This window comes from Poecilia mexicana, unplaced genomic scaffold (assembly GCF_051168715.1).
Source record: "Poecilia mexicana isolate PSO_F unplaced genomic scaffold, ASM5116871v1 scaffold_13, whole genome shotgun sequence".
Classification (NCBI taxonomy): domain Eukaryota; kingdom Metazoa; phylum Chordata; class Actinopteri; order Cyprinodontiformes; family Poeciliidae; genus Poecilia; species Poecilia mexicana.
Window position 1 is genome coordinate 26,644,044 of NW_028263382.1, and position 21,683 is coordinate 26,665,726.

Genomic DNA, 21,683 nt, shown 5'->3' on the forward strand with positions numbered 1-21,683 from the left:
TTTGACACATCATTTTTAATCACAAAAAAACGGAACAGTTACGTTGGGTGCACAGTAATATGGCACTGCTTGCAAAAATAAATAGCACCATCGTCGCTTTAAAACTGTGAATAATTTTAATAGCACTGTCTACACACATTTGAAAGTGTAGAAATTGGGACATGGAACAAAAATTAGATGCAAATGGCCATGGTGATAAGCACTGGCTTCTCCCTAAAGTTGTTTTTTTTTTGTATGTGAATATTATTCGTTCTTTCTGACATTTTTAACATGTTAGAAATATATACATTTTTAACTAAATTTCATGGGCTAATGTTTAAAACTTTTCAAAGGTGCGCTTCCATGGCAACACAAGACCAGGTGACCTCAAAGAGAAGAGAGAATGATTAATACAAAATATTAAATAAAGACAGTTACTTCCTCCAAACAAAAAAAATACATTTACCAGATAAATTAGAATATAGAAGTACAAAAACCAGCACCTGTTAGGGAGGTAAATCCCTGTGTGAGGAGTAAATCCCTCACACAGTGTCTCCTCTAGTTACTAAAAAAAAAAAAAAAAAAAAAAGATGTTCTTAATGAGTCTTCCCTCACCTGGTTTACATTTGATCCAACATCTCAGACCAGGAAAGAAACGTTGCAAATTATTGACTACAAATGTAATTCAATCAGCTAATCCTTGTTTGCTTTTGCTCCACAGACAAAGCCGTGAAATAGCAACGTGCTGCCACTAGGGGGAGTGGGCAAAAAAAAAAAAAAAAAAAAACATCTCGACGTTTCAAACCGCATTGAGAGTTAGAATGATTTATGTTGGAGAGTTACGCTATTTGTTTCTCCCTGTCTGGCAGGCATTATTCCAATTTACCTTTAACTACTGCAGGGGTTTCTCAGATGAGGATGCCACACAGAGTGCTGACAGATTCAGCGCCCCTAAAACAAACCGAGGTGGCACTTTTAAATAAACAGCAGACACAGAAGCTCAAAACAAATATTGGCATGTGCACACAAACTCCTCACAGCAGTCGGCCTGTTTGTGAGCACACCAAATGAGGAGAGGAGACTGCGACACGTTGAACATTTTACAGTGATGTACGGCAGGCTTGCTGCATAGCAAAACAATTCAATATTTGTACACGTGAAAGGCAGCGGTGTTTGTTTTGTGGCCAAAAAACGTCATCGGCATCAGTAGACGGGACGAATATTCACTGAACTCCTATCGAGAACCGCACAGCATTCTGGGAGACGCAGACGCAGGCAGAAGAAAAGGCTTTAGCTGCTCAACCTCTCACAACCAGCTAAGCTAGGTTTGTGGTATCAACTAGCTCGCTCGCTCTTTGGTTGCCTAGCAACAACCTGTTGAGCAACCTGCACAGCAGCAGTTTCAAGTTTGGCCATTGTCCTTAGAAACTGCTTACAAACAAACAAAGGCGTGGAGTGAAAACTGTAGATAAATAACCAGGGAACGTCGCACCACCAGTTTGGAATCAAAAACTAATCGGTAATTATCGACATTGTTAATTGTCAACATCGACTGGTATAAAACTCTTACATCGTGAAAAGCTTTTAAGCCGCATCGGTGAAACTGAGGTGACATGTCTATGAGAAACAGGAACAGGGAAAAACTCCAGCAAAGAGAAATTCATGGCAAAGTTACTGCACTGTTTAACAACCTGGGAAACGACCTTACTCTGCACTGAACAGGCTAAGTTATGGAATATGATAAACTATTTTTGAGGTTTAGATATGTAGGGGGGGGGGGGGGAAACAAAGCATGAGAAAATATCATCTCACAAATATATATATATATAGGCAAATATATATATATATATATATATATATATATATATATATATATATATATATATATATATATATATATATATATATATATATATATATATATATATATATATATAAACTATATAAACTTTGCTAGAACCAGTGGGCTTTTATCTGCTTTTCTAAATGTGAAACAGATGTAGATTCAGCCGACAAACCAGTTGGCCAGCTGCCCGTCCATTTGGCAGGTCCTTTGTAACTGTGCTTTTTTTTTTTTTTACTGGTTCTTTGCTCAAAGCTATGGAAATGTCTAAAAATTTTCATTCTTCATTGAAGAACAGATCATATCTTGACTAAAACATTGTGGCATCGGAAAGTATTGCGGAAGTTTTGTAAATTTGATGTAAATTTGGCTAATTATGCTTTGGTAAACACCACGTTGGTGGTAAACTACTTTTTTTTTGTCAAAACGTTTGATATTTTTAAGGGATTTAATTGGGGAAAAAAACAAAACAAAAACAAAATCATGTTGTGTGTTTGTAACAAGATGTTTTAAACAAAAAGCTTCCAAATTCATACTCTGAGTTTAAGAGCCTTATTAAAAATGTTTCTACCAAAACTATTGGAAAAGCAGGCAGAAAAAAATACTTGTCAACCTGGGCAACTATTAATTAGATATTTTTTAGAGATTAAAGTACTACAAAGTAAATCAGCCTTTGAGTAAAAACAAAAGGAGGATGGATCGATACAGAGACGGTAATGTGGTGTGTTAAGGAAAGTACGTTTAATAGATGACTTCATATTCTACAGTGTTTGAATTGGCCTTTGGCAAACACTGAACAGCTGAAAGCATGAAAATTACTTAACAACCACAAAACCTGAAATCCCACCGGCCCTGGTGTTTTCTAACATTCTGTACTTTTGTGAAAGTGAAACATAATATGAGTGAAAAAGATAAAAAGCAGTGTTTTCTTTCTTTTTTTCTCCCAAACCTTGACCTGAGTAAATAAGCTAAAAGCTTCAACGGCTTCAGCAAACATAGGAGTCTTTGATCCAAAAAAAAACGTATTGATTCATTTGATCTTTTTTATTTTTTTCCTACTACACTAAGGCCGATAAAACATCTCATTCAAGACGGATGGTGTTTGGATTCCATTCCGCCTTTCGGATTTCTTGCTTTTTAGATACAGTTGCCACCAACCGCACAGTTACTTTTAAGTGGATTGAAAAACTGACCCGGCGTGAGTTTAATCTGTCTCGTCACATGATGGAAACGCTCGGCCTGGTGTGCATCATTTTCTCTTTTATGTTAGTGTCAGAACAAACTGGGCTCCTGTCCATCCCCCCCCCTTTCCCCCCCTCCTTTTAATCCGTCGCTTAAATCATCTGTGAACCTGAGCAGTGAGAACCGGAGGGGAGGGAGGAAAGATGTAACGACGCAAAAAGGGGGTAATTTTTCGGAAAGAGTCTCTGCATCGTGTATTACTTTAAAAGTCATAAGTTACTCGGTTGGGCTGTGGCATCTGTGTGTCCGGACCAGGGTTACGCAACACGCCAAGTCTTTTGTTTCTAATTGGAAGCAGAGAATTTGACGGGAATATTGATCCGTGGAGAATTGAATTGGATTTACTGAAAGTCTGCATTTGATGTATGTTTGTTTTGCACGACTGTTTGCTTGCTAGGTCAAAGCCCTTGTGGTCCGAGGAGTTTGTCTATTATGCAACCAAATAAGCATGTTTCCCCCACCAGCACGTCCTGTGTTGTTTCTTCTGCTTGTGTTTCCACTGGGTTGTATATGGGATCAAACGCGAATAATGCATAGGAATGTTAAACACTAAATGATTTAATTACAAAGCATTTCTTTTCAGTCATGTGTAATATTCTTGGAAAATTGCTTTTTTTGTGTGTGTTTTTTCTCCCCCCACTCTCTTTGTTGATGTTTTTACGTCTAGCCAGGCAAAACAGTTTTTCTGTTTTTTTGTTAAGACTGGATGACAGAAAATAAAATTTAATGGGCTGGAAAAGTGACAGACCTTAAATAGCTCAGCTGTAGCCAAAGCTGCGTCTTAAACAAGCACAAGTTATTTATTTCATTTCAGTTTTAATATTTTATTTTATGCTACAATTTCCCAAGGGGAACATTTGTAAGTCGACCTAAAATTTGAAATATTTTGTTATGGCGCAATTTTCCCATAGGAAATATTTGTGAGTCAACTTTAAATGATTATATTGGCTGATTTTAAATCTTTCAGTAAATGTGCGTTTACTAAAAACACAAAATGATGAGAATACGAGGCGGTCTAAAAACCTGTTTGTCTAGAAGACATCAAGAACAGGAAAACTAATGAAATCAGCTCAGCCAATAAATAAAACCAATGTCAGGAAACAGAAGTATTGAGACTAGAGTGTGTGCTGTTGCAAGAAAAAATAAAACAAACAAAAAAACAAAACTACAGATCCAGGATTACTTTCTATTGGAATAAAAAGAGAAACAAAGAGCATTTATGACGGTAACGGTAGACGCTTGTCCATTGATGGCTAAGTGCAGAAACGTCTTACCCACTTGAGAAATTCGGTGTAAAATTCATAAAGCATAGCAAATCTCAGCATTGGAAAGTCCTCTGCAGGAACATACACGTGGAAACACACCCACAAACACAATAATGGTGGTGGAAATCAACACAAGACACAAGAAAGGCCTTTGTAATCCCGGAGGAATCCAGCAGACAATGTGCAGGTATCTAAACTACCAGTAATGAGCCGGAGCTGTGTTGTTTCACCTCGTCTGATGTCATTCAAGCCGTAATAGATCCTGAAAATGTTTTTTTTTTTCTTTTTCTTTTCTTGTTCTGAGTTATGCAGTTGTTTTTTTTTCAGAAGCTTCTTTTGTTTTCGTTTTGTCCAAACAGGCCTCAGCTGGCAAAAAGATTTCTCTCTCTTTCTACTTCCTTTTCTCTCTCTCTCTCTCTCTCTCTCACTCACACACACACACACACACACACACACACACACACACACACACACACACACACACACACACACACACACACGCACACACACACTCGACACATCCAGCAAGCAAAGCCAGAACAAACATGCCAAACACAGCTAACAGTATTTACAGAATTGAGCGAACTGTAATGGTCGTCTCTCGGTGAAAAAGTATTTTTCATCGTCGAAATGTTTCACATTTGTCACATAGCAGCCACGAACAATAATGTGCTGCGGTGGGATTTCGTACGGTTGACCAACACAAAGCAAAGCATGACTGTAAAACCATTACAAACCATTCCTTTGTAGCTCTGGTTGTAAGTTTGGGTTCTGTGGGAAGGAGAGCCAACCCCGCTTTTAAAAGTGGCTCTCAGCTTCTAAAAGGTTTCCTTCCAGGTCTTTCCTGCATTTAGCTCCATCCATTTTTCTATTAAGTCTGACGATCGGCTTCTCTGCATCTTCTTAATGCGATATTAGAGATAAAAAAAAAAAAAAAAAAACGACCGAGATGCCTCGGTGAATGATGAGTGAGACCAATAACGTCTTTCTGATCAAATTTGGAGAGCCATATCGCACAGCGGCCTAATTCTTGGTGGAAGAGTCTCGAAAAGACATTTTAGAGTTTCATGGAAATACGAGATTAAACTAGCATCACGTTTCAGTCGCAAGTTGCAAATATAAGTTCAGTATTGATAAGAAAAAGGAGTCGGAGATCAAGAACTTGCCGTGACAAGTGGTGTGCACAGTGTGGGGCGTAGAGGTAGTTTACTATGGCACTTAGCATGGAGGCCAAAAAAAAAAAAAAAAGAAAATTTGGTCTCATCTGCTCAGAGCTTCTTCTTCTTCTTCTTCTTCAGAAATTGTTGCACATTTGAAACTGGGGTTCTCGTGACTTTGCCCAGATCAATAGAGTCAATATAAGTAAATATTATGTTTACTTATATACGTTCATCCACTCCAGCTGTGAATCTTTGCAGCTTCTGCTGCTGTGTGCCTCTTGGCTGCTCCTCTGATTGATCCTCCGCTTTCAACTTCTCCACAACTTTATCTTGGATGTGTCTGCCTGCCGTGTTTCTCGGTTTTCATGACGCCGTCTGTTCGCCAGTGCTCTCCCTAACAGACCTCAGAGGGCTTCACAGAATGGGCGGATTCATACTGAGATTAAACTAAGCAAAGGAAGACGGATGATGATGATGGTCATAATCAGATGAAGGCAGCTGGTTTCACCAGATTTCATCGTGCGATGTCGGAGGTTGAAAAGAGAAAAAAATAAATAAAAATCACAATTTCTTATGTGTTTGATCGGCCACAAAAAAACAACAAAAACATTTTGAAGTTTGTGGGCGTGTGACAAATATCAAGGCATTTCAATATTTCTGCAAAGAACTGTATTTGAACTTAATATTTGTGCAAGTTATACTTCTAGGTGGTTATTAACTCATTTCCATATGAGATACAAGATAAAAAAAAATAGTGCTTTTAACCAACCAAAATAAGGTTTAAAGAAAAAAAAATAAAACATTTTAACCAGCGAGTTCTTGTAGTAACTTTTTTGCGGTTGATATTGCCGGGAAAACTGTTGGCCAATGACAGTGCATCCCTGCCGCTTGAGAAGCATTGAGAAAGTGACCTTTGTGAGAACGTGCGATAAAATGTTTAGTCGGTAAATGTGGTCAGACAACAAACAGAAAGGATGCATATCGTTTCAAACATACTGAAGCCATTATAGGCACGGCGATCTGTGAACTGTGAGTTCCAGGAAGGGAAAACAAAGAAACTAAAGCGAATCCCATATTACTTTCGCTGACCCCCCAAAACAGAAATATATGGGAACCACATCATAAACCACACTATGAAAGGGATATGGCTGTGAGCCTGGAGAGAAATGTCAGTCTGTGGCTTGTTCTCTGTCTGATCTGTTGCTATTAGACGAAACCAGATTGTGAAGATACAGCAGAGACCGTTTCCAGCAGCGTGGGAAGTGCAGGAAGTTCACCTGCTCATCCCATGTTTTTGAGGGTCTGAGCAAAGCTCAGGGATGATGTTTGGTGATACTGCTTTGAAACTGGAAGCAGTTCGGATGTGGGGATCTGTTTGGATCTCAGGGTTTGTATCGTTGCAAGTTTTACAAGTTTATATTCCAGATAAAGTTACTAAAGCAGGCGCATGTGGGCAACAGATAACTTCAAATGTTTGCACTAAACCACAACTGGAAATACTCCGAAGTGTCACCTGCAGACAGGAAGCAGAAAATGGTGTAGAAAAAAAACAAAACATGCCATTTATAAACCATGTTGCCATGACGATGTTAGACATGAGTGAAGTATTTTCCCATTTACAGATGTCTTCCCTTTTTTTTGTTTTGTTTTGGGATCTTTTGGCTCAAACATTTCAGATATTTAAACACATCTTATTGTCAGACGAAGAAAATCTGAAGAAATACAAAAGGCAGTTTATCGAATTATGATTTTATTTATTAAAAGGAAAACATTCAAATGAAACTCATCATGACTCAGACTTCCTGCGGTGGAGGAGATGATGAGGACGGCCACGGCGCGCTCTCTTCTTCTTTTCTCCGTTAGTGCAGTGTCTTAATTGTTATATTTAAGAAGATTTTCTTTGCTTCTGTTTCCGTAAAAGCAACTCAAGCTTTCTTTTCTCCTCTACTATATTTTACTCATAACTAAGTTGCTTTTTCCAAAGATAAAGGGCTACATTTCCAAAGGAGCTGTGGAAATGCTGGTTGTCCCATCATCTGATTTTTGTGGCTCACCCAACATGACACACGCCAAGGCCTTGTCAACCATTAGAGCTGCAAAAAGTTCTGATATTTAATTAAACCCTGGTTCAATGTAACATTTTTGGGGGGTATTTTTGGATTGCGTGGTCTAATCTAAATCGTCTGAAAGGCTAAACTGGATTGTTTTTTTTTGCACAAGCACACAAACCAGACAAAGAAAATTAGAGGCACATTGGAGCATTAAAATAAAAAAATACTGAAAGATCGAGAATAAGAAAGTGGAACGGAATGCGAAATTGTTTTGTCATTTCACACATAGAGAAACTGGAAAAATAATTTCAGATCCTCATTTCAAGTACTTTGAATGCAAATTGAATTCATGTATGATGATGTAGCAAAGTAAAACGATAAGAATAGCTTTTGTTATTTGTAATACGAGAAGTGTCCTTCTGGCCATTCTTTCTACCAAATGCATTCTATTGTTTTAATGATTGCAAGATGTTAGGAGAAGAAACCACTTCAGGCTAAGTAGCAACTTTCTCAGCAATGTCCAACTAATTTCATTTTGGTGAACTGAGACTTAAACAGTGTCATTTAATTGCTTACACACGTCTGTGATACCAGTGTCATGCACATAATCACATGAGGACTGTCTTTTCTTCTTCTTCTTCTTTTGGTTCCTCCCAAATATATTTGGTAACAGTTTATTTGACGGGGTGTGCAAAAGACTGACATGACACTGATATAAACATGACACGACACCTGTGTTGCCACTTTTAATGGACTTTGAAGGCAATTTTTAGAGCAACTTTGCATTAAAAGTGTCATTATTTACCGAATGACACTTCATGACAACAGTCATAGATATTCATAAAGACTCCTTCATGATCATGGCAGTGTCATGTCAGTCTGATGCACATCCCGTCAAATAAAGTGTTACTATATATTCATATGCCTTTAGATCTCGTCTAAGCAACTTTGTGACATGCACAAAAATACAATTAATAATGGCTAATTTTCTCTTATTTATTTTTCTATTGGTAGATGAGGTGTTTTTAAACCTCAAGAATCTCTCGAGTATCAGAATTCGGGATGTAATGGAATTATTTTCATTGTAGTAGCAGGAAGCTACCAGTAGGAGGCAGTGTAAGACTGTGTAATCGCTCCAGAACCTGTTAGCTTAACGTGACATCCGGCTTCAGGAGGATTTGTAAAATACAGCTTTGTTTCATTCCGGTTTTAGGTTAGTAAAGTGCACACGGTTCTTAACTTAGTAGTAGAATATAGAGTTATTTGGTGGTTTATTGCTGTTTGTTATAAAACCAGACTGTTTGGCACCAATCGGGAAAACGGCGGTGCTTTTTAGCTGAATCAAGTGCACCTTACACTGGTATAGAAAGTGATGATTAGTTTTTATGTAAGCTTAAGCTACTGTAAGATGTGAAGATAAAACGTTTCTGAATGTTGTTGGAAGGCACTTTAGATATGTTACCCAAGTCAAATCTAGCAAGCCATATTTCTGACTTTATGTGATCATGTTTATGTAAATTTTATATTGTTTATGAGGTAACACTACAGGATAGCAAATGGTTGTTATTCTGAGATTGAAGTTTGTGATGTACGCTGTACCTTTGTACTAAAGAGTTTAAAAGAAACTGTATGATAGAAATAATTTTGTTGTCTGGTATGACAAAGAAAATAAAATTGACACAGTAGTCATTTATAAGAAAGACAAGATTCTGTTGGAAATGTTTAATACATCAGAACAGTCTGCAGGAGGATTTGTGAATCACAGCTTTGTTTCATCAGTTCAACCTGTTTTATCATGTTTTCAGGAAATTCAGCATGTATGGCCCTGGCGCCAGCCCTGTTACCTGTAACGACCGCATTGTGGTTTGTAATCCGAGAAGTGTCCTTCTGGTAATCTTTCTCCCAAAACAATTCTGTTATTTTATTTATTGAAGTTCACAGAACAAACCTTTTCAGGGTAAGTAACGATTTTCTCAGCAGTCTACAACTAATTTCAATTTGGTGACCTACAACATAAACTGGTTTTCTCTAACATATCTATAAAACCCTCACAGAACAGCTGGATTTATGCTAAGATTAAACACAACTGGTCTCTCTTTACTTCTTAGGCGATTTCTGAATTCAAGTTGTTGATCTATGAGTATTAGAATAAAAGGGGGGTGTTTAGACATATGCATGCCAGACTTTTCACAATTTTATTTGTGAAAAATACACAACAAAACATTTATGCACTTTTTTTGTGTTGGTCTATTACCAAAAAACCCAAGGAAAGACATTAAAGTTTTCAGTTGCAGCTTCAGTTTAAAGGATGTGAAAATTTTTACAAGAAGACTTTTTTTTCTTTTTTTTTTTTACAAGCAATTGTCAAACTCACAAACCAAATCATAATTTTTAAATGTATTTGTTATAGTTAGTTGTAATATTGTCATTCTGTCGTGCATGAACTACATTCTGTTGAATGGTGCAGATGGCTTTCTAGAAGAAAACCTTCTAGAATGGGTTTTCTTCACATGTTCTGGTTTCATTCCAGAACATGAACGGCTGCTTCTCTCGCAACTCCCATGAGGAGCGTAAACCGACTGCTGTGATGGGAGAAAGGGGAGAGAACTTGCCATTAAAACACTGGAACTGGACTGGCTGTAAAACTGGAGAAAGACGACGCGACAGAAAAATCTCATGTGCATGTCTTTCATCAGTAGGTTTCTAACTGAGCATCGTAGGAAGCATGACTTACTTTTCAAGCCCAAATATTCTGAGTTTAAGTAGATGTTCTAATTTACATTTGGAAACTCAACAGATAAAAAGTGTGAAAGCAAAAGTGTCTTTTTTTTAACTTATACATTAAGCCCTTGAAAGAAGTAAGAGTAATAAAAACAAGCCTGTAATTCCTAAAATCAAAATCTGATCTTGGAGTTGACACTAAATGTTGTAATTTCCATATTATTACGCAAAGCCTTTCTGCAGGAATAAGAAGAAAAATTGTTTTGTTTTTCTAAAACAAAGGGGGGCGATTAAGTTACATTGCAAATGTACACAAAAATGTGTGTAGAGGGTGCGGCGCATTTAAACACTCAGTCTCTAACACACATCCAGCCGAGTGCTTATCTGTTTCATAAATTATTGCAAGCTTTAGAAATGTTTTGTTTGTGTCTGTGTGTGACTATTTTTACTTTTTGGTGTCTGATCAACTTCCTGTTTTAAATGCATTTATTTTTGCATTCAACCTAAGCGGGGAAGTTTCAATTCAGTTAAACTCGGTAAAACAGCGCCATCTTGTGTTAACCCTCCTGTGATATTTCTAATTTCTTCACTTCATCACCTTCACGGCTCATCAATGAGTCGATTTCCATCAAATCAGTCATATCCTGTTAACTGCTTATCATTTTTAAAATGTTTGTCTTCCAGAAACAATTAAACTTCTTTAGAGGTGAAAGTAAAAATAAAATTGCAAAAATAAAACAGTGGGAAAAGCAGTTTTAAGATGGGTAGAGGTATAATCACTGAATTAAAGCAATATTACTTGCAGCATCCTAATGTATTTGGCTGTTTTCTGTGACGCATGTTCATACCTCATTGTCTCCAAACTTTTTTTTTTTTAGCTTTAAAATTGCAAAAGATGTTCATGTCATCTGTCAAAAACACTTTCTAGAAAGTGTCTTCAATAGTGGACCACAATAAAGCTGCATAATGCTTACATGTAGAGTTTAAAAACTAGAGTGTGTAGGAGACAATAACTCCCATTTCTGAAAACTGTATGGTTTGAGTTATTTTACATTCTAAGAGTAAGATTAATCTAGACTATTTTGTAATTCTACAGAAGGAGAAAAAAAAAGGTAAACGTGTCACTAATGATGAGTTTTAGACAGAGACACACTGGACAAAGAACTACTCTTACTCCTCACAGCAATTTAAAAATTAGTTTTGGACCGTGGGAGGAAGCTGCAGTACCTGGGGTCAAACCCATGCATGCAAGTGGAGAACATGCAGACATCATGGAGAAAAAGCTGAAATTCAAACTCTTGCCCTTCTTCCTCCAAGGCAACAGTGCTAACCAACTGCAAAACAATGTTAAAGTTATTGACATGTTACGAAAGTGTGGCTGTGTAGTGAAAGTGTCCTGCTCAGTCTGTAGTTTCAGATCTGTCACACACTGAAAACAATTGAACAAACTTAAAAAAAAAAAAGTTGCCCTGTTATGACGAGTGCCTGCAGTTTTACTTTTAAAACCAGAAAACTGTGGTCGGCTCCGTTCAAAAACAATCATGTCATCAGCAGAAGTAGGGCTGGTACCCGATCGCAGCTGGTTTCCTGATGTTGATTCAGAGAGGTTCTTGTTCCCAGAAAGTCATGGCATATTGTCTCTGAGGGGGGAAAACCCAGAGGGCTTAGACAATGGGAAATCATTAAAAATATCAGCGGTTAGCCACAGACATGAGGGCTTGTTCGAAAACGTCTCATAAAACCCCAAAACGTTTTCTGGAAAAAAAAAACTTTAATGTGTCCGCTTTAACATCCGTCAGCCTCTGGAGGAACGGAAAACAACAAATTAAACCAATATGTGAGTTTGTACTTTTGTTGTTTTGTGCTGTTGAAAGTGCTAAAGGTTAAAATTACGGTTATGTTGAATTTAATCTGAAGGGATTAAACATGAAGTGGGATCCAAGAAGAGGATGTTCAAATCTTTAATTTTTTTCCTAAAGCAGCAGTTTTTGTTTTTTTTTGTTTTTTACAAATCAAGTATACGTTTCTACTCTTGTCGCAGTCAAAGGTATTTAAAGCCTTGCTTTTATTTCGATTGCTTAAGTCGTTAGTGCTGGCATTGTTCCTCGCTCCAGTCTGCCATTACACAACCAGAGCCGGATGATCACACCTGCTGGTAATGCTGTTGTCTCGCAAGGCTGGATCCAATTTAATAAATCATTCAACTTATCGGATTAAGCACTAAATTAGCATGCGGGCTCCCATCCAATCAGAAGCAGCTGCTCCAGATAAAAACCACCGGCCATTGGCTCACCGACACAGCAGTCTTAGGGCCGCGTGTGAGAGGTCGTGACCCCTGCTGACCTGGATTACTACGGGCTCCTGTAGCAATCTCTTGAGCCACTAAAAATAGCCTGAGTTTCTCTAGTGAAGGGCTGCAGCGACCCGGCCTGCCCAGACCCAGTCTGAGGCTGTCTGGATTAGAGCTCTGCTACAGAACAGCCAGAGACGCATCTCAGAGCTGCAAACAGGCCAACTTTATACAACCTGGTAAAGGTGCAAGTTTTTTTTTTTGTCTTACATTTGAGCTTTGGAAATTTTTCATTTTTACTTTCTACATCATCCCTCTTTGATCCTCATCCAGCTCCATTAACAGCTCTAATTATTACAAGTTTTTGATTTATTGCGTCAGCTGTAAATATGGGCAAATTTAAGCAAGGAGCCAATTTCCTGTCAGGGTCATTTTGTGCAGTTTAATCCCTTCCTACTTCCTTTTCATGTCTGTAAAGACCCATTTAAATTTATGAACTGAAGCCATTGTGGTTCAATTGACACTTTGTACTCTTTTTACGGCCCACACAAACAAAGTAATGAAAATAGTGAAATCTCAAGGTAAGAATTTTATTTATATAGCACATTTTCAGCAATAAGGCAATTCAAGTGCCAGCAAGTTTTGCATCACTTTAATCATCTCATGTTGGCCAATTGACTTGTTAAACATGACTATGACTCCTAATCAAACCTCAATCTTTTAAAATATTTTTAGCTTTAAGGATCCGATTACTCAGCTGAAATAAGAGCCAGATTTATTTTAAGGCTCAGTGCACAATTCAAAAATTGTGTCAATAAGCATAGAGTACATTGAACCCATGCAAATCATTTTAAATTAAGGTTACCAAACACGTGTGGGTGAAGTAAAGCTTAATTTATTGGTTTATGGAAAATATATCACATTTTTTACATTTGTGAGATACCTTCAGCTTTTAGTCCATTAAAACATTTTTATTCCAAACGTGTCTCAAAAAGCATCTCAAAGCTGCATTTAAAACTCGCCCCGCGCAAAAATCGTTTTCAATCATTTATTCTAACCAAATCGCTCTGAATCCACCCTCTTTGAAAACGCTTTAAACCAAATCCTGCACGTCTTCGCTACGGAAGCATTTTCCTGCCCCATCCAACAGTCCAAATTAGATACAGCAGCCCAACCGTAAGGATCATTTGTGAGAACAATATATGAATTTCGGTGCATTAGAACAACAAGCAGACTGGAGTTTGCTCACTGGACTACAAATTGAAGAGCTGACACAAATACAATAAATGAGTGAAACATACACATTATTATAGCAGCAACAGTGACATTTGGTTTGTTTTGCTTCTTTTAGAACATTTTTTTTCTTTTTTTTTTTTTAAACATCCACATGGTTGATACCAAAGTGCGACTGCATGGAAAGGTTTTACATTGTTATAGGTTGATTTATAATATTCTGATGAACTACGAGCCTTGCAAGGTTGAGATGCATTTAAAGAGTATTATGGCACATTTTAAATCCGAAGAGGAAACATGTCACAGATCTTTGTACTAGAACAATAGGCAATGCAAACTTTACGATACACTATAGATATATTTCGTAACCAAAGTTTGTTGTCAATACATTAACGTAACATTTAAAAAGCATCACATCAATATATATATATTTTTTTTTTCATATCCATTTGCGGAACAAATGTATCAACTGCAGTTATTACAGTGTTTATTTTTTTGTCGTTTTCTTCCCCCCACGATAGTCATTCTGAAACAGCAAAGAGCGCGCCTGTTTCCGATCTGTGCCGCAGGCGGCGTAAAGCCTACGGCTCAAAACACCACAACATCATATCCCACCAGGAAAAAAAAAAAAAAGAAAACCTTTACGTCTCAAGTTCTTCTTCCGTTCCTGAACTCCCGAGCCGCTCGCCTCCAGCTGAGCACAAACACCCTACATCTCAACTAACTGCTCTTGCAATAATCAATAGTGAGACAAATTGTACAGATATATAGCTATATGTTCATGTATATACCTCCAGTGTGTACACAAACTGACCACTACCTCTGATGGGTTCAGAGCCTCCTTGTTGTCACAAGAGACGGCCACAAAAAGGGTGCATGCAAGAAGAGTACTCGATTCATGGTTGTTGTTTTTTTTTTTGGTGTTTTTTTCTTTTAAAGAGTTAACACAGGTGCAAGACAGTTTTCCCTTGTTGAAGACTATCTGGAAAGAATTAAAAAGCCAACGTCCCTGTACAGATTATAGCCTTAAGTTCTATCCTTCTACCAGTTCTGTGTTGCTCTTTCCTCTAAATTAATCAGCAGCTGGGTGACTCAGCAGATTCTTGGTCTGAAGTTGGAGGACTTTGGCCCTCTTAAAGCTTGGTCCTTTAACTTCTTTAGGGATTATTCTGTTGGTCGGTTTTTTTTTTTGTTTGTTTGCTTTTCTTTTTTTAAACAGATACCTTCGAAGTATTATTTGGTTGTTTTGAAGCACACATTGAGAGAATTCCTACAGGCGAGTGGTTTTTGAAGGGGGTGGTTGTTCGACATTTGATAACTGTTCCTGCTTTTTAAGTTTCTTAGACGACGGTAATCTTAGTGGGACGAGCAACATTGAGAGAAATTTCAGCGCTCTCTTCACTTGGCGGTCATCATCTGGACAAACTCTGGATGGAAGAAGACAGTGTGACATTTTTTTAGATATACATGTTTAGAAATATTTCTTTAAAAAAAAAAAGGGTTTTATTTTATGGGTTGGTAGTAAAGACAACTCACCCTCATAGTTGACCTGGCCATCACCATCGATATCGGCCTCGCGGATCATCTCATCCACTTCCTCGTCTGTGAGCTTTTCACCCAGGTTGGTCATGACGTGCCGTAGCTCCGCCGCGCTGATGTAGCCGTTACCGTCCTGCAAATAAGACAAAATCTTATTTTGGGAAGGTAGGACACACATATGATGTCTTGTAATATTCATAATTTCTTCTCTGTGGTTTGGCTCTTCCATGGGAAAATAGACTAGCCTGGTGACTGAACTTCCATTTTAGGAAAAACGCCAGTCCTTTTTATCAATTATCCAACAAACTGGTAATTCGATGTTTAATACAAAACCCTGACAGACGAGGAAATGACCAGGTTTTCAGGCCGATCACCGATATCCAGAAAAATGTTGACCTGCTTTCATAAATATTTTGGTCTGAGAAGTTGCTAGACATAGCCAGTGACAGCGGGGCGACCGTTGACAGCAGACGTGATCTGGTGGGCGGATTTGTCTCACAGTGGAGCAAAAGAGGACAGTGGCCGTTTTTCAGACCTTTGTGGGGGCAGAAAATGTCAATGGACAAGTCAATTCTTCACATGCAAGAACTGACGATCATCCAAAAATAAGGAAAATGATTTATCAGTGGTCTCCTAGTTTCTTTGTTTCCGTAGACTAGTTCAAAAAAGTAAAAACGGAGCCCAGTTTAATATTCATTATGAGTTACTTTACCCAAAGACAATTTAAAACCAAGATGTTAAAATATTTCTCCTGCATCTTTGCTTAAAACGTCTCTAGAAAGTTCAACTACGACTAAAAACAAATATCTTTTTAATGTGTTTAACAAACAAATTACACTTCAATACAAAAAAATCATCATGTAGAATAATTTGGGTAAAATGTCTTATTTTAGGACAACACAAAACTCAGACATTTTTCCACTTAGGAATAGTTTTGAATGCGTTTTTCTTGTCGTCGTTACGGTATCAAGATGAAAACATTGTCCAGTTTTGCTTCGGACTGCTGATTAATTTAATGCTGTACCTTGTCAAATACCCTAAAGGCTTCCCTGATTTCCTCCTCACTATCTGTATCTTTCATTTTTCTGGCCATCATAGTCAGGAACTCGGGAAAGTCAATCGTTCCATTTCCTACAATGTTAAAGAGAAACAAGTTAGCATTAATTTGGCTAACAGGGCAACTGTTACTGAACACCATCACAACCAAGAACAAAATAACTGTTTAATATTAGCAATAGTATAAAATACGTGGAATTGTCTCAAGGCTGGGGTGGACAAACATCTGCAGTGACTACTGAACACTTTAATGTCTAGAACATAAAGAAAAATCAGACACGAGTGTCTTTGTTTTATAGGACCGATATGGTTGAGAAATTTTATTTGGTTTCTTTACCGTCAGCATCAACCTCATTGATCATATCTTGCAGTTCAGCTTCGGTGGGATTCTGTCCCAGAGAGCGCATCACCGTGCCGAGCTCCTTGGTGGTGATCGTACCGTCGCCATCCTTGTCAAACAGTGAGAATGCCTCTTTGAACTCTGCACATTAACAGAAACAGTGGCCCCCAGTTGGCTTCAGACTTTATTTAACACAAACTCTTAATAATAGTCAATAATTAAACTATGTGGAGCATTAACAACACATCTGCAAAGACATGCAATACAAAGAAGAACTAGAACTTTTTGAAAACTTTACTAATCATGGCCAATAATAGAATATGACCTTCTTCAGAACATGCACTATTGGAAAAAAAACTGTAAAAGTAAAAAGTAAAAATAATGTTCTAATAAGCATATATTTCCTCAAAAAGTTTTGTCTTTCAAAACCCAAAAGATCTGGTTATTAGATTCACAAGATCTTAACCATACTTGTAGTGACAGAATGAACCCATTTCTAAAACGCAACCTTTGCTGGTTTTTCACATTTGGTGACGAATTAAGGTGCTTCTAAAGATAAAGCAGGCCAAACATGGCTGAGGTATGCGCTCACCAGCAATCTGCTCCTCTGTCAGCTGATCAGCCTGTAAACAAAAGCACAAAACGGAGTGAAGCACAGGCAGACCTACTAGAAAAGAAGCACTTTTCACATTTCTGCTCAGTGTAGAATGTATTGAACGTGCAAGTTACAAGATTCAAATTTAATGTAAATTAAATGCGTTTGCTTGCACAGATGTTCAAGGACACAAATTTAGACAAGGTGATAAAGAAGACAAGAAAAAAGACTGAATAAAAATGCCTCTTTAAGGATCATATCCCTACCTATACTCTGAGTAAAAATAGAATAAAAAAAGCTCAAAGTGTGCAAAAGATCTATTCTGCAACAGCTGAACCACTACTTATAACCTAAAATAAATTTTCTACAGCAAAATCTATCATATTTTAAAGAGTTTACTTTTTTTTTTTTAAAGGTCCACCCTGCCAAATCTGAAACTTTGTGCATTTTTGTATACAAATGATCTTTCAACAAGTGATTTGAAAAGCAAAAGCGACTCTGCTCTGGAAGGTCAGACAATGCATTTCCAAACTGTGTGAAAGTAATCTCTCCATGTGCTGTACTTATTCTCGCACCAGAACTAACACTTATCCAAGACATCATTCTCCCCTGCTTGTAAACTCTGAAGAGGCCTATCTAAGTCAGGCGATGTGCTCACTTCAGGCTGAGAAAGTGTGATGAGGGACGGGTATAAATTCTCCACAGCCCGAAATACACATGCCTGCTATAATTAGTGAGACACGAACAGGGTCGCCTATGTAGCACACTGAATATCACAGCAGCTAACCATCTCTTTGTAATATTCTTTAATGGGCAAATATTAAGTTCAGGCCGCAGAGACCCAACAACCTCAAGGACGGATCGTTTGGCCGTGCTTTGAATGCTGCTTTGAATATTTATGCAGCCTGAGGAAGACTGCGAGGCTGAATAAACTGTATTAGGTGATGAAGATGGGCTCATAACTGTATGTTGGCACAAAACTCAACTCGGATAGATGGTTTGCATTTTGTGCCTCTCCCTCCAAAATGTAGATAGCGCAACTTTGCAGATTTCTTTTTTGTTGTTGTCCTTTTTCAAAACTAAAAAAGATTAAAGCCAACATTTCTAGAGCCTGAGGTGTTTGTAACGCCATGTGTTCTTCGAATCAAAATCAATGAGTCACCATGTTAGATGAAATGGGGGGTGGGAGGGTAAGCGAAGGAGAGCAAGACTATCCACACTGTCGAGAATAGAAGTGTGTGTGTGTGTGTATATATATATATATATATATATATATATATATATACACACACATATACACACACACACACACATTTGCTGTAAGAAATGTAGTCAGCACAGCAGCTGTGAAATGATGGTAAAACTGTCAAATTATAAGCCGACAAGTATAAATAGTGAAAACAAACTGTAGTTTGGTTAAGACTGTAGCATGATATGCCGGTATGTGACACAGGATGATAGCGCACAAAATTGACATGTTGCACGTTGTTTTTCGTTCTTCTTTTCTTTCTTTCTTGGCAACAGTATGAGAGAAGTCCAACAGTGAAACACACAGGGACGGGAAAGAGGCAGGGAGTCATTTGTGTTCCTTAACTGGGCCGTTCAAAACTAGTTAGTTCCCGATTTGGAGGATGCACTGCGGCTGCTGCACCAAGCATGTTTTGGTTCAATGCGGGGGGGGAAGGACGCGAGAGGAGGGGTGGCAAAGAGGATCATTCAGCAGAAGCAGAATGCGGTTCAACGTTGTGGCGCAATACGTAACCGAGAAGAATGGTGACATGGTGGTGCTGCCATAGCTGGAAGACTGAAATGTGGACAACTGTAGCTAAAAGCGTGCAGCCAGCTACTACCTGCAAGGCGTATTGTTATGTAATTGCAGTCATCAGATATCATAAAACCCCCATCTGCTTGTTGCGCATGTCAAGCTGCATTTAAACCATCCTGCTGATGCGCTTTGCAGGAAGAGCTGCATTAATAGCTAACGTGAAATGACAAAATGGTTGTTAGCATGCCATCTAACCCGAACGCCGAAGGCGTTCTTGTTAAATAAACAATACGAGTCTACGGATTTCGACTATTATTACACTGCAAAACCACTCAAAGACGCTGCAACCACGCCCACTGACGGGTTAAAAAAAAATAAACATGCTGCCAACCTTTATGCATGCAGACTACAACCACCTGGATGTTTGCTTGGTGTCGCATTTTAAATCGTTTCCGTAACAATTTCTGAAACCTGCGCTCCACTGTGGATAACAGAAAATTAAAGGGAGCTCTCTAACTTGAGCTGCTGATTATAAATTTAAGTGAACTGCCAATAATAGGAAGCGCCACTAGGTAAATATGTTTGCTAGGCTTCCCCGCCGTCCTGAAAAATTAAGATACAAACTATGTGTCAAGTAGAGTTTTGGTCTTTGCAAATGCTTAAACGAAACATTCACGTTAAAACACGAATTAATTCAACAGCGACCACTTAAGCCTTAGCATCGAGACGCCAGCGAAGCCTTGCTAACATGCTAAGTGTTAGCTTGATACTCACCATTGTTCCGTTGAGTTTTTAAGCTCTGCGAAGGAGACAAATGTTTGATTTGCGACTCTTACTTTAAATTACCGCAGAGAATGTCACCTTGATAAGACAATCAAAACAGATGGAATATAAATGTCTACAGTCTCGGAAATATGGATAGCCTGCACTCTAGTGTTGCCCGGAAACCTCAATCCAGCGACGCCGGCGTTGTGCTTCGGCTCCTTTAAAACAAAAAATTGTATCCTTCCGCCGCTGTTCCCCTGGTGTTCTACATCTCCAGAACTGACCAGAATTACAACTACATAACCCACTGCTGTATTCTTTTAATACTGATTTTTTATTTTTAAATCTTAATTATAATTTAACACTTAATAAGCCACACTACACTCTTTGCCACTCTAGGTAAGCAATGTGCGCAAAGATACTAAAAGAAATCTAGCATAGGGACATTTTCCCAGAACAAAAACCAAATGCTTTCAAGAAATTATTGATTTTTTGTAACTTTACTTGTGTAGTAAAATATTATCAGTCAACAATATAAGTAGTATATGTCATCCAGAGCATGTACCCTTATGGTGCAAGAAAAGCAATAAACAGATAGAATATTATGAATTGCAAAATGTTTTGTTTTTGTGGTCAAAATATGAAGAAAGACTGGCTCTGTCCTCTGAAATATTTGGAGATGATTGTGCAAGAAAGGATATTTCAGTCCAGTTTTACTTTTCATGAACTATTTTGAAATAGTTAATATAAACACGAACTTTAAGACATAATTTAAAGGATAACATATTTGCCAATGTTGCATTAAAATGGTATATGTTTCAGAGGAGAACCACAATGAAGATTAGTTAAAGTGAGATGCTTTAACTGAGCTTATACAATAAGTTACTGAGACTGTATTGATCAGGAAATCAACATAACATGGATTATTATCTTGATTTCCTGAACAACAATAAAATAGTCAACTTTTAGTTTGCATCACACAACTAAAAGCTTAGACCGTGGGTCTTCAATTCCAGCCCTGAAAGGCCAGTGTTCTTCAAACCTTTAGATGTGTCTCTGCTTCAACACACCTAAGTCAAATAATGAGGTCCTTAGCGATACTCTGAGGAACTTTATTGCAAATCCAGGAGGGAATCAAGCCATTTGATTCAGGTATGTTGGAGGAGGGACACAACTAAAATTTCACTAAAGTAGCAAAAAGTAGCTACATCCTATTACAGCAGCGGTCCCTCAGGACCGGAAATGAGGAACACAGATTTACAGTCATGTTTGAATAACCCGTAAAAGAAAGGATAGAAGATGGTGTTATAATATCCAAAGTGAGTGAAAATCAGAAGAAACAAGTGAAATTGAGCTTTTGACAAGTAGCATGGGCATTTTATCATCGTGTTCCCTGCTTTTTAGCTTAAATACGCAGAAAAAGCTGTAAGTTTTGTTTAGACGTGTGTCATCACATCAGTTTTATGACTAAGCCAGTAGGTGTTCAGTCAGATTAGATACGAACTCTTCTATTGTTAGCAACAACTTTAAGAGGGTAGACGGTAGATCTGGAGAGAGCTTGAATCCTTTTTCTTATCAGGAACAGCAGGAGGTTGTTTAGCTATACAATTTTGATGCAATAAGCTCTTGTTGGGAATAAGTGGGATATAGTTTTCTGCATATTTTCTTTGCATTTTTTTCTGTTGCAAACATTACACTGAACTCATCCTCTTGTGAATTTTATCCCTGTTGTCAGCTCATGTTAATTTTTTTTAAATACCCAGCTGGTGCTGCAATAGGCTCCATAATTTATGCTGCATATCAAGTTGCTGCACATATATGCCACTGATGTTTCCTCAA

The 21,683-nt window shown here is 37.9% G+C and overlaps 1 protein-coding gene across 1 annotated transcript; it reads right to left on the minus strand.

Annotated features, from left to right (window-relative positions):
* Window positions 1-13,430: 13,430 nt before the first annotated feature.
* calm3a (calmodulin 3a (phosphorylase kinase, delta)) lies at window positions 13,431-20,056 on the minus strand. The gene is made up of 6 exons (XM_015014025.2): window positions 19,854-20,056; window positions 17,312-17,342; window positions 16,717-16,860; window positions 16,348-16,454; window positions 15,321-15,456; window positions 13,431-15,211 (listed from the first exon to the last, which is right to left on the minus strand). The coding sequence occupies exons 1-6, from the start codon at window positions 19,854-19,856 to the stop codon at window positions 15,183-15,185; spliced, it is 450 nt and encodes a 149-aa protein (XP_014869511.1). The 5' UTR covers window positions 19,857-20,056; the 3' UTR covers window positions 13,431-15,182.
* Window positions 20,057-21,683: the final 1,627 nt, after the last annotated feature.